The sequence below is a fragment of the Perna viridis genome, chromosome 2 (genome assembly GCF_037379345.1).
Source record: "Perna viridis isolate PV_CMFRI_1.1 ecotype Kerala chromosome 2, ASM3737934v1, whole genome shotgun sequence".
Classification (NCBI taxonomy): Eukaryota; Metazoa; Mollusca; class Bivalvia; order Mytilida; family Mytilidae; genus Perna; species Perna viridis.
Genome location: NC_142446.1, coordinates 57087934 through 57102387, shown reverse-complemented (window position 1 = coordinate 57102387; position 14454 = coordinate 57087934). Strand labels below are relative to the sequence as shown.

The window sequence follows — 14454 nt, the reverse complement described above, 5'->3', positions numbered from 1 at the left end:
ATAATTTAATATTCCAACATTTTTAAAGAAAAAAAAATGAAATATATGAATGCCAAAATATTTTACATAACATTAAAGGGAACAAGAGTTTGTTTATAGTTTAATTAGATAAATTTGCTACAACAATGCCAAGCCTTACAATAACAAAGTCCTCATCATGACTTTGGAGTGATTAGGGTGGATTAAAGATAAACATGACATTTACACGATTAGAGCATTTGGCTTTTGAAATAACTATTTTCGTGGTGATATAGGATTCCTTTTACACAAATAGTCTTAGCTATAGATAAATGAAAAAGTATCTGGGTCGGAAGTGTAACTGGGTGGTGTTCATCGATTTGTTTTACGTAGGATTGTAAAGTCACGGAACTTAACATGGATAACGTTGTCTATAATTGCAGTACTCGTTTACCAATAATTTGTCCGCTTTATGCTGTAACATCTTAAGTCATTTGAAAAGAAGAAAACGGGTGAGTAGCGTCCATTTTGTAACTTATATTTTCAATAATTTGGTGTTATTATCTGTTTTTGTATAAGATTGTTTACTATTCTTGTTTCGCGTTGCTGCAATTTTATTATTTAAGTTACACTGATTACGCTAATAATGAACATTTTAGTCCATCATATTAGTTGTAAGAAATATTATGATCCAATTATTTACAGATTCTAGTACAAGCATTCATCTTTTCGTTTTTTTTATGTTCATTACTCAATACAGATTTTTTGGACTATTTGATATTTATTACATATTCTTAATTTTTTTTAATTCCATGCGAACTCAAACGTGCTTGGAATATTTATATTCGATCATATTTCAACGTGTCATAGTTCTTTTTTTCTATCCCGGACTTGACTTTTAATTAGCACTTTGGCGGATGTTTTTAGAAAAGCAGAGGACACTTACCCTACCGGAGCACCTGGTCCATGCTCACAGTTTCTAGTAGAGTCCGAGTTGTTCATTTACTTTTGTAACTTTGTATTATTTTAGTTATTTTATTTTCTTTGTTGTGTTTGTCTGTTTTCCATGTCTGCTCTTTGTCCTAGGATTACATTCTTTTGATTTCCGCTAGAATCTCGGTCCCTTTGATTACTTTTTCAAGTTATGTTTCTTTCATGTGTCTTCTTATAGTCGACACTTTGTTTGTTTGCTGGGGTTTAACGTCCGAGCAGCAATATTTCAGCTATATTCAGACAATGAACATGAAATGGATGATTAAATGAACATGAAATGAAAAAAAGGATGGGACACAAGGATAATAGGGTCGACAAATTTTGATTGCCACTGGAAAAAGGGGGGATGGGTAAGGTCGGGCAATTAAGCCTCCTGTGGCGGAGCGCAAAGGTTCCTACTCCTATCGAATACCACAGCAGGGTTCTTTAACGTGCGAGGAACGTGGCATCTTTCCCAACACGATGCACCACTATGGTTTGCAGTCAGGTTTTCCGTATTATAGCCTGACAACCCCAGCATGTAACACGCCAGGGGTACCCCATTCCACCACCTGGGGCACACATCCCAGTTGCTCTGTGGGCAGAGCGCCTAGCCCCCGGCTAGGTTTCTGAGCACTATTTACGACAAGCTTAGCGCTGTTGCAGGCCTATTCTTTTAACACCCGGACCTGCACGGGCTGCAAATTTTGTTTGTAACTGAATTGTTCTAATGTAATAAACAATTAAATTTTTTTTAGATATCTCCATTGTACAACTTCTCTGGCGATTTTCAATCCTAATAATCTTTAGTGGTCTTGTAGGGTTTTTTTTGTTTGTTTGCTGGGGTTTAACGTCCGAGCAGCAATATTTCAGCTATATGCAGACGATGAACATGAAATTGATGATAAAATGAACATGAAATGATGATGAAATGAAAAAGGGATGGGACACAAGGACAATGGGTCGACAAATTTTGATTGCCACTGGAAATAGGGAGAGGTGGGTAGGGTCGGGCAATTTAGCCTCCTGTGGCGGAGCCCTATGGTTCCTACGGGAGAATACCACAGTAGGGTTTTTTAACGTGCGAGGAACGTGGCATCTTTCCCAACACTGTGCACCACTATGGTTTGCGGTCAGGTTTTCCGTATTATAGCCTGACAACCCCAGCATGTAACACACCAGGGGTACCCCATTCCACCACCTGGGGCACACATCCCAGTTGCTCTGTGGGCAGAGTGCCCTAGCCCCCGGCTAAGGTTCTGAGCACTATTTAGTCGCCTTTTACGACAAGCTTAGCGCTGCTGCAGGCCTATTCTTTTAACACCCGGACCTACACGGGGTGTCCAATAGGTTAGCTTCAACGCTGCAATTGACTTAAGTATGAAGTATACGTTTGCCATCATCATTAGGTACACTTAAATGATGCCATTGTGAATTTAAAAAAGATTTGTTTTTGCAACTTTTATTAAGTACAAGCTATCCAAAAGTTATACATCATGCTGAAGCTGTATACTAAAAATGATTTAATTCTACCCATTATGAACTTAGCTGAGATATCATGCTTGTTATGCAGCCTTAGTCTTGTTACATTTAAAAAATAGTACAGAACATTCAAATTACAGTTATATATTAAATACGACGATCAGTAAAAAATTAAACAAAAACACACACAAAGAATATTTATAGCCCAGTGCAGGTCCGGGTGTCAAAAGATTGTTTGTTTGTTGGGGTTTAACGTCCGAGCAGCAATATTTCAGCTATATTCAGACGATGAACATGAAATGGATGATAAAATGAACATGAAATGAAAAAAAAAAGGATGGGACACAAGGGCAATAGGGTCGACAAATTTTGTTTGCCACTGGAAAAAGGGGGGGATGGGTAAGGTCGGGCAATTTAGCCTCCTGTGGCGGAGCGCAAAGGTTCCTACTCCTATCGAATACCACAGCAGGGTTCTTTAACGTGCGAGGAACGTGGCATCTTTCCCAACACGGTGCACCACTATGGTTTGCGGTCAGGTTTTCCGTATTATAGCCGGTGTCAAAAGAATAGGCCTGCAGCAGCGCTAAGCTTGTCGTAAAAGGCGACTAAAGAGTGCTCAGAATCCTAGCCGGGGGCTAGGGCGCTCTGCCCACAGAGCAACTGGGTTGTGTGCCCCAGGTGGTGGAATGGTACCCTTGGTGTGTTACATGCTGGGGTTGTCAGGCTATAATACCGAAAACCTGACCACAAACCATAGTGGTGCACCGTGTTGGGAAAGATGCCACGTTCCTCGCACGTTAAAGAACCCTACTGTGGTATTCTCCCGGAGTAGGAACCATAGACTCGGCCACAGGAGAGGCTTAATTGCCCGACCCTACCCATCCCTCCCTTTTTCTTGTGGCAATCAAAATTTAGGCGACCCTATTATCCGTGTGTCCCATCTTATTTTTCATTTCATTATCACTTCATGTTCATCGTCTGAATATAGATGAAATATTGCTGCTCGGGCGTTAAACCCCAACAATCAAATCATCAATCATTACCAGCTGATTGAGAAATTGACATTCTGACGTCACAGAACCATGCTAGGTTATACAAAAATAACCTGGTTTGGTCTAAAAGAACCAACCAACCAGAAAATTTGTTACAAATCTGTGGATAACACCTGCAGCAGCAGATCCGGGGATATATAAAAACTGACTTTGACTTCTATCAAAGAGGCTTTTTTGTTTGTTTGTTGGGGTTTAACATCCGAGCAGCAATATTTCAGCTATATTCAGACAATGAACATGAAATGGATGATAAAATGAACATGAAATTAAAAAAGAGGATGGGTCACAAGGATAATAGGGTCGACAAATTTTGATTGCCACTGGAAAAAGGGGGATGGGTAAGGTCGGGCAATTTAGCCTCCTGTGGCGGAGCGCAAAGGTTCCTACTATCGAATACCACAGCAGGGTTCTTTAACGTGCGAGGAACGTGGCATCTTTCCCAACACGGTGCACCACTATGGTTTGCGGTCAGGTTTTCCGTATTATAGCCTGACAACCCCAGCATGTAACACGCCAGGGGTACCCCATTCCACCACCTGGGGCACACATCCCAGTTGCTCTGTGGGCAGAGCGCCTAGCCCCCGGCTAGGTTTCTGAGCACTATTTAGTCGCCTTTTACGACAAGCTTAGCGCTGCTGCAGGCCTATTCTTTTAACACCCGGACCTGCACGGGGTTATCAAAGAGGCATTTTGAAATCATAATTTAGATAAAATTTGGAAGAGTCACTCAAAAAATTCTAAAATATTTTTTTTTAAATTGCCAACTACGGCATATTTGATAGAAATTCGCAGATTTCCAAATTGGGGACATATTTTCAATCATTGTATGATGATATGCATATAAGTGTGGTTGAATATGCTACAGCATACATTTAACATTCTAAAGAATAGAAAAGTGCCAAATCAAATTTCTAATTTCCAGTTATGCAAGGGGGTGGTAGGTGTGGGCCATACCTTAATAAGTTCTTCAGCAAAAATGAAGTAAGAACTTCAACTTGTTGTTTAGCCACTTTTTATATTTAAGGTAGTTCGTTATCCACACTATTTTTTTCTTTTGTTTGGTGTTTATTCATTTACTGTAGATATTTATGTGCATGTTATTCAGGTAACACTTTTAGATTACCGCAAGTAATAAAAAGGCTATCACATTTTGTTTTCAAAGAAAAAATAAGGTTAATTTAATCTTGCAGGTGGTTTCAGAGTACATGGCGGTAACATATATTATTTCAACTTTCATTGTCATATGCTTGAGACAATCTATAGAAGCATCATTTAACCCTTACACTGAATTGAGGTGTTTTAGAAGACAGTATAATTTTGAAGTTGTAAAGAACTTTACCATCGAAGGGGTGGAGTTACCATGTTCTGGTATTGTTAGTGCTAACACATGTTATGGCAGATGTGATACTAATGAGGTATGGTATAACTAATTGCATGCCATGATCTCTTCCCCCTAAAAAGGTAAAATCAATTACAAAAGAAAAAAGTGGTCACGAATGTAGCAATACGACAAAACAAAACCACATCCCATATTGAACAAACACTAATGGCAAACAAATTCCTTTTATCATAAGTACTTTACAGAGTATTATGTTGACAGTTAAGTTCACTTAACATTTTAGCGGAGTATTTTTTATGTGTAAGAATGTCAAAAACTTGCACTTTATGTAATTAGATTTTTTATTATCGAAGTCAGTACTGCAACTAAACATAGCCCATGAAACTGTAGTCTAGTGAGTCTGAATTGACAGAAATAATTATGTATTATGCAAGCATTACTAGACCTTGAATCATAAAGTCTCTATTAATATTTTTTATTACAAATTTTACGAAAGTTAGATTGATTATGCCTTTTAGAGTGATTTAATGAAGAAATTTGTAGTACCCCTAACAATCCCACATCGTTATACAGCGGTAAGATAATGTGTTTAGCAATACAGCGGTAATAGACTCATCAAAATCTGTTTTATTAAATTACTTCTACAATATTTCTTCTTTCAGATAGCCGATTATAAGAGTCCTTACATGATCAGTCACCACACAGTTTGTACGTATGGCGGAATGAGGAAAAAAATAGTTAGATTAGAGCATTGTCATCCCTCACATCCAGATCCATATTACGAGGTGTTCGAGGCTACATTTTGTTCCTGCAAGCCATGTAGTAGTGACACAACAAGCTGTGAAGGCCTTGAAGGGTAGGAGAATCACTACTAATGTTTATGACAGCTATAACTAAAGACCACTGCCGTCACCTCTCACAAATTTCTCTTGTAAGTCTTTAGATACATTAATATAGAATAATATGACTTTCGTGGGATTTCCTGTGGATTAAGCCTTTGATAAAACATCTGAATTGGAAGTCTAGGAAATTCACGTCGGCTCAACTTTCCTGTTTGTAACTGCCTAGTACGTGCTGCTGTCAAGATCTTAGACGTTAACATTCGAGGCGTAAATAATGTCATAAATAATCGTGATGTGCAATGTTATTTTGTTAATAACTCAAGTGAAATTTAAGAAATCACATTTGTGGAGAAACTTTTTTCATCGAATGAATCTAATATCAGACTATAATATCCGAAAATATTAAAATATGTTTAAAGAGGAGTTTGAAAAATATTTCTGAATTTGTTTTTGTACAAAATCACGCATCAATACTAATTTCTATATTTTGCTGAAAAATATTCACACAGTTTCAGATTCTAATAAGGACTTTAAGATTAAGAAGATTATCTTTGAAATGTTTAAAATTGGCGAATTTATTATATCCTTAAATGTCATCAAGTCGATGTCCTGTTCTGAATCTCAGAGATTCTCTTAAATCTCAAATAAAGTAACATTATTCATTTGGTAATGTCAAACATCTAAAAACTGTATAAATGTAAAAAGTGTACTGTTGGTTTAATGTAAGGTCCTGATCCGAATCTCATATTTTACTATGTAACTTTTATATTTATTATTTCAGTTATGAAATAAAAGTAAATTTTTGTAATGAATTATGCATTTTCTATTACATACACACAGAGACACACAAGGAAAACAGATGAATTGTAAATTGTGCATACACGTAGATAAGCAAAGATGTGTATACATATCAATACATAGTCCATCGCCGCTGATTCGGCTACTTGATCAAGATGGCATTTTAATGTCTTTTTAAGTTAAAAAAAGAAACTAGTTATAATCATCGCAGTTCAACGTTCTGCGAAGTTGATCGGTAACCAAGCAAATGACATTAACAATTTAAAACCTGTGTGTGCAAGTTTGAGAAAAAAAAACAGTAATTTTGTTCAATAATTGGGAAATACAACAAAATCTGATGCCGCTGTTATATATTACAAATTAAAAAAAAATATGCTACACATTCTTTCGTCATCGGAGAGTGAGTGGACAGACAGGACAGTAGTGTTCCAAAGTACCCATATAAACATTTTTACCTATCGAGTTACTATTAAAAAAGTTTGTTGGGGTTTAACGTCCGAGCAGCAATATTTCAGCTATATTCAGACGATGAACATGAAATTGATGATAAAAATGATGATGAAATGAAAAAGGGATGGGACACAAGGACAATGGGGTCGACAAATTTTGATTGCCACTGGAAATAGGGAGAGGTGAGTAGGGTCGGGCAATTTAGCCTCCTGTGGCGGAGCCCTATGGTTCCTCCTCCGGGAGAATACCACAGTAGGGTTCTTTAACGTGCGAGGAACGTGGCATCTTCCCCAACACGGTGCACCACTATGGTTTGCGGTCAGGTTTTCCGTATTATAGCCTGACAACCCCAGCATGAAACACGCCAGGGGTACCCCATTCCACCACCTGGGGCACACATCCCAGTTGCTCTGTGGGCAGAGCGCCTAGCCCCCGGCTAGGTTTCTGAGCACTATTTAGTCGCCTTATACGACAAGCTTAGCGCTGCTGCAGGCCTATTCTTTTAACACCCGGACCTGCACGGGGCAAATGAAAAAAGAGGATGGGGCACAAGGATAATAGGGTCGTCAAATTTTGATTGCCACAAAATAAAAGGGGGGGATGGGCAGGGTCGGGCAATTTAGCCTCCTGTGGCGGAGCGCAAAGGTTCCTACTCCTATCGAATACCACAGCAGGGTTCTTTAACGTGGCATATTTCCCAACATGGTGCACCACTATGGTTTGCGGTCAGGTTTTCCGTATTATAGCCTGACAACCCCAGCATGTAACACGCCAGGGGTACCCCATTCCACCACCTGGGGCACACATCCCAGTTGCTCTGTGGGCAGAGCGCCCTAGCCCCGGGTAGGGTTCTGAGCACTATTTAGTCGCCTTTTACGACAAGCTTGGCGCTGCTGCAGGCCTATTCTTTTAACACCCGGACCTGCACGGGAACCCCAGCATGTAACATACCAGGGGTACCCCATTCCACCACCTGGGGCACACATCCCAGTTGCTCTGTGGGCAAAGCGCCCTAGCCCCCGGCTAGGGTTCTGAGCACTAACCAGACGCCTTTTACGACAAGCTTAGCGCTGCTGCAGGCCTATTCTTTTGACACCCGGATCTGGGTTTTCGCTCAAATAGTATGCTATAATATTGAACTTCAAACCTGATAAGGGAGTAAAATGATCTTCCAGAACATTTTCACAACACCCCTTTTCATAAGAGGCTAAAAGCAAAGAAACCACAATAAGAATTTATGGATAAAATGAAAAATTGTACTATTAATAGACGTATTTTTTTTTCAATAAGGTTTTTCATCACTGGATCGGAATAGTGATACACTTTATAATTTTTGTATGTAGGAGGCTGATGCAAAAATAGAACGTCGACCCAAAATCAAGGTCAATGTTTGTTTGTTGGGGTTTAACGTCCGAGCAGCAATATTTCAGCTATATTCAGACAATGAACATGAAATGGATGATAAAATGAACATAAAATGAAAAAAAGAAAGGATGGGTCACAAGGATAATAGGGTCGACAAATTTTGATTACCACTGGAAAAAGGGGGAGATGGGTAAGGTCGGGCAATTTAGCCTCCTGTGGCGGAGCGCAAAGGTTCCTACTCCTATCGAATACCACAGCAGGGTTCTTTAACGTGCGAGGAACGTGGCATCTTTCCCAACACGGTGCACCACTATGGTTTGCGGTCAGGTTTTCCGTATTATAGCCTGACAACCCCAGCATGTAATATGCCAGTGGTACCCCACTCCACTACCTGAGGCACACATCCCAGTAGCCTAGCCCCCGGCTAGGTTTCTGAGCACTATTCAGTCGCCTTTTACGACAAGCTTAGCGCTGCTGCAGACCTATTCTTTTAACACCCGGACCTGCACGGGGTTACAACTATAAAAAAAAAAAACCAGACAAATGCAGAAAGCTTATAACCTTCCTTTTCAACTACTAAGATGACTTAAATGATTTCCCTGTAATAGCAATTTATTCGATCCATGTATTCATCTTTTAGATCATTCGTTTTGGCAAAACCGGTGGCAATTGCGCAAATTTTCTGGATAGAGCTAGGCAATGTGCATGAAAGCTGTTCAGACTTAACCACAAATCCAATAATTTACTATTAAGAATATTGTCTTCAATTAGCAACACAGAGGGGTTCCAGTTCCATTAACTCTGTTAATGCGGCTTTTGTAAGGCTCGCACAACTCTTTCTAGAGATTCTGTGTTTTTTATGATGTGCTTGACGTATTTTATCTTTCCAGCTGTATATTCTTATTAGAGAGCTTGGTTGCACTAAAAGTTGATTGTGCATTGATTTCAGTAGACTATCAAATTCGTTGAATATACATAGAGTTTATAGACAAACTAATGCATTTCATGAGGAATGTGAAGTCCCAGTCCAGATTTCCCGATGCAACGATGATTCCCTATATCCTTATTAACATATAAATGCAAAATACTGCGAAAGCACCACTTCAATTCGTTGGTATTAATTTTCTTTGATTAAGGATGATAGACAAGTTCGTGGATTCTTGAATTCGTGGTTTTTATGTTTCCAGTGTACAAATCAATGAGAATCTCCTTTCGGTTGGAACTAAATGTGGTCTAGCCTACCCACGAAAACAACAAAATTTGATACCCCACGAACAATTGTAATTTCACAATAAGAAACCAAAATTTTCATATTTCAATGATAATTTTAACAATGTAATTGTTTTTTATTTGTTTTGTGGTTTAAGCTTGCCTTTCACTAAGAACCCTTACTTTTCTCTTAATATATTTTGACTAAATCAGAATGAAAGTATTCCAAATAGAGCAGACTGCTATATTTGCATTTTTTTTTTAAATTCCAGCTAAAATAAGTTTGGTGGGCGGGGACATTTCCTAAGGTTTCAATATGGGAAAGTCAATAGTGCTTTTCCTCATTTGTTGAAGTTATCAAGATAATGTCTAAAAGCAATAGTTTTTCGATTTTAAGTGATGTCTATTCTGCAAACTCATCGAAATCAATCAACTTACGGAGTATATAATCTCTCTCTTACCTTCACTAAGTTCGTCAAAAAACCATTATAACTAAAAAAGAATTAGATTCAAATTAACGATATAATGAGTCGTACTATTAATAATAACATCATTTTGTCATTTATGCCTGATTGATAACAATAGTTGATTCGTATCTCTCTAATGAATATATTGTGTAAATCTGTTAAAAGTAAGTGTTCTCGCGACATATTTACGTGACCAATGACACTGAAGATTCTTTTCTTTTATTTAGGAATATGAACATGTTGGGAATTCTTTTATTTTCTGTGTCTTCGTTATTCATTCACTTTCATTGCTAAAATATTTCAATGAAGAACACCATGTGTATATTCATAATTCAATTCTTTAACGAAGCAAAAATTTGTGCACTTTGCAAAAGAAAAAAATAAATAAATAGTATTAAAGCCCTTTGTTTTTGTCTGACAATTCCAAAAGAAATTTGATACGTGTGTGGTAGAAAAACTGCGTATTCTCAATCATACCTTCAGTAATCACATTGACGGCCCGTCTGTTGTATTTTTCTGTAACACATTTCTTTTCAGGATAACGCTTGGATATTTGCTTTTGTTTGTTGGGGTTTAACGTCCGAGCAGCAATATTTCAGCTATATTCAGACGATGAACATGAAAGTGATGATAAAAATGAACATGAAATGATGATGAAATGGAAAAGGGATGGGACACAAGGACAATGGGGTCGACAAATTTTGATTGCCACTGAAAATAGGGAGAGGTGGGTATGGTCGGGCAATTTAGCCTCCTGTGGCGGAGCCCTATGGTTCCTACTCCGGGAGAATACCGCAGTAGGGTTCTTTAACGTGCGAGGAATGTGGCATCTTTCCCAACACGTTGCACCACTATGGTTTGCGGTCAGGTTTTCCGTATTATAGCCCGACAACCCCAGCATGTAACACGCCAGGTTTACCCCATTCCACCACCTGGGGCACACATCCCAGTTGCTCTGTCGGCAGAGCGCCCTAGCCCCCGGCTAGGGTTCTGAGCACTATTTAGTCGACTTTTACGACAAGCTTAGCGCTGCTGCAGGCCTATTCTTTTAACACCCGGACCTGTACGAGTTCATTTTGGTTTATTGCTTTTGCACCATGCCTTGTAATGTGTACTATTTCAAGGTTCCTCTACTTTCTTGCTTACTATAGCCCCGTGCAGGTCCGAAAACCAAAAACTCCAGCACCCTGCAACCATCCTCCTCTGTATACCTTGAAGATGATCTGGAACTACCTCCCACAAAGCACAAAAAATAGGCCTGCAGCAGCGCTAGGCTTGTCGTAAAAGGCGACTTAATAGTGCTCAGAACCCTAGCCGGGGGCTAGGACGCTCTGCCCACCGAGCACTATATACTTGTATCTAGGTGTACCATCTCCCTTGGCAAAACAACGATGCACAATGTCTCTAAGTCGGGACTCCAACAGAGTATGAGGAATAGACGCATACAGTGTCGAAAAACCAGAAAATATAGAAATACTTATAAACATTGGTATAAAAGTACGTATCTTTCTATTTCTAACACCTAAACAGTAGCGTTAAAATGTGTACTCTCTGAATGGGACAGATTATTGCAATCGACGACGTACGTCTAAGGACAATGCACTTACAAATCCGTTTAAGCCGTCTTTTTATAGTAAAGTGTCACTGCAAGTAGGCTTTTTTCTGATAAATATAACTCGGTTTGTTTGGTTATAAAACGTTCCACTTAAGTCATTCACCAAAAGTTAAGTAATTCATTAAATGCAGCTTTAAAACTTTCCTAAATAAATCCTTATATGTATTTTGAAATGTTTTGTAACTTCTATATTTCAACATATTATGAAACAAATGTCCTAGATTTTGACTTTATACGAATCTGAGATAGATGAAAACAGTCAGATTATAAGTGCAAAATCATGAAAGATATACTCTACAATATATACTGTTGTTTTATACCTGCTTTACATGTATTGATTTTTTAAAGGGACTATAAATTCATACAGCGCAAAATATATCGCTCATAAATTAATTAAAAAATGGAACTTTCAATACTGATTTTCATACATTCCTGAAAACATGTATTCAATATATGTTGTAAAGAAACAAAATGTTGTGTAATAATTTTAGGGACAGATTAATGGTCTGTAAATAAAGTGTTGACAAGATATATTGGAAAGCCTAACCAAACATCTGCCTGTCAGTGGAGTACATTTCTTCTACCATCATTTATCAATTTCCCCTTAAAGCCTGAGGGGCAGTGCGAAATATTGCTATCCCGATTTACCAGGGGAAACAGACAGTATTATTTCTCAATTACAAGATTGATAAATACATAAGATACATACCTGATTGTTGTCTAAACTCATGAACTTGAGTAATAAACCCCGGGGGATGAATTTGATGCGATTTAGAGTAATCGTTTCAATATTTTAAATTTTCTATTGACGCTTTTTTTTTTTATTGGAAATCCTAATTAAAATATGTTTATTTTTTTATCTATTGCTTTTAGTTGGTATATAGTGGAATAATTCGTTTTAGTCAGCGAAATCGCTTTTTTTAAATACTCTTGAGGTTATATTTGTAATTCATGTAAAATGTCGATTTAAATTTAAAAATATATCTCTAATTAAAACCGTATTACTATAGCTAATATTTTTAGCTTAAGCCATCGCGAATTGCCATCTGTTTTAGATCGGTTGTTTTTTGTTCCGTTGAATCTTCGTTGAAACTATTTGGTGTAAGCATAAATTTAACAATTCTATCTTTTCGTTTACCAGGAAAGGTGTTCTTAGTAAAATCGGTTTATATTTCAATGTTTCCAAGATATCTAGGAACTTCCTCCTTCTTTCAAAGCTTACTTTGGTGTGTCGTTATTGCCTAGTGCTGTCATTGACCACCATTTCGCTTTGACAGCAATTTCCTTTACTTCCTTTTGAAAGTCATTGCACAACAAGACTGCCATTAGCTGTTGACATGTTTGGAAAACAAAACAGCTTCATCGACCACATCTTTGCTTTATTAAAAGTCAATAAGAGTTCGTTTACTAAACAGAAGGATATAAAAGCAAGTTTTAAACAGTTGTAAAGCAGTCATTTAATAACTGTGATGAAGGTTCATTTGGGCTTACAATACAATCTACTAACCTGCAAACACAAAGGATATCCTTTCAATAAAAATTTGATCAATGTCAATACTACTTATTTTAGTACCTATGCAGGTAAGTTCGGTCGGCTAATTTGTTAAACGTGTTTATTTGTTGGGGTTTAACGTCCGAGCAGCAATATTTCAGCTATATTCAGACGATGAACATGAAATTGATGATAAAATGAACATGAAATGATGATGAAATGAAAAAGGGATGGGACACAAGGACAATGGGGTTGACAAATTTTGATTGCCACTGGAAATAGGGAGAGGCAGGTAGGGTCGAGCAATTTAGCCTCCTGTGGCGGAGCCTTATGGTCCTACTCCGGGAGAATACCACAGTAGGGTTCTTTAACGTGCGAGGAACGTGGCATCTTTCCCAACACGGTGCACCACTATGGTTTGCGGTCAGGTTTTCCGTAATATAGCCTGACAACCCCAGCATTTAACACGCCAGGGGAACCCCATTCCACCACCTGGGGCACACATCCCAGTTGCTCTGTGGACAGAGCGCCCTAGCCCCCCGGCAAGGGTTCTGAGCACTATTTAGTCGCCTTTTACAAGCTAAGCGCTGCTGCAGGCCCATTCTTTTAACACCCGGACCTGCACGGGGCTTAAACGTGATTAGTGCAAATGTCCGCTATGATAAAGCAACGTTGACGATATCACAAAATGCAATATTTGTTGTCAAACCTCATCAATTGCAACATCATCAGTATGATGTTTCCTTTCCCCGTTGAACTGCACTGGTGACAAACGGGGTGTTGTAACTGTATGGAAGCGTATATGGTACACCAATAATTTAGTTGTTTTGTTGCAAATAAGTCGGAATCATGGGTTATGTTGTGTGCAGCAATCTGGAATCAATTATCATGACGACTTTTACATGTGAACAAGTTTGTATTACAATGTCGGCATGAGTATTTAATGTAAATATGTTGACTTCTAAATGTCGGAATAATGTAGATAAATTTTCAGCACAATGGCGACATGCTTATTTTTTTTTAAGTAAATATAATGAAAAGAAAGTCGACATGTAGAATTCTGTGCCGATAGTAAAGATGCTATTTTATTATTGAAGAATCTTTAAATTGTGTTGACCTTCGAAAACGCCATCGCGAACATATGCCTCCTAAGTATAAACCTTGTCGGGACAAAGGTTCTACACTGTTTAACAGTGGCGGATCCAGAATTTTTCATAAGTGGGGACCCGCTCTGGTCATGCTTCAGTGATTCCCTATATAATCAACCAAATTTCCCAGAAATTTTTTTTTCGACTAAAATGTAAAAAGAGTGACCTATACTGATATTAGAGACATGTATGTATCTCTGCTGATATACAATGTCAATATTTAAACTATGACCCATGCGGATAAGCATTAAATCATACCTTGAAA

General features: G+C 38.2%; 1 protein-coding gene across 1 annotated transcript; it reads left to right on the top strand.

Moving 5' to 3' along the window:
* Nucleotides 1-230: 230 nt before the first annotated feature.
* On the top strand, nt 231-6457 carry LOC148626190 (thyrostimulin beta-5 subunit-like). Its single transcript, XM_088569968.1, has 3 exons — nt 231-470; nt 4655-4879; nt 5466-6457. The coding sequence occupies exons 2-3, from the start codon at nt 4670-4672 to the stop codon at nt 5661-5663; spliced, it is 408 nt and encodes a 135-aa protein (XP_088426094.1). The 5' UTR covers nt 231-470; nt 4655-4669; the 3' UTR covers nt 5664-6457.
* Nucleotides 6458-14454: the final 7997 nt, after the last annotated feature.

What these genes read in the sequence shown, in the direction of transcription:
- LOC148626190 (XM_088569968.1), top strand. Translation starts at nt 4,670, where the DNA reads ATGGCGGTAACATATATTATTTCAACTTTCATTGTCATATGCTTGAGA. An exon ending in GCAGATGTGATACTAATGAG is followed by an intron (nt 4,880 to 5,465) that starts GTATGGTATAAC and finishes TTCTTCTTTCAG; the next exon opens with ATAGCCGATTATAAGAGTCC.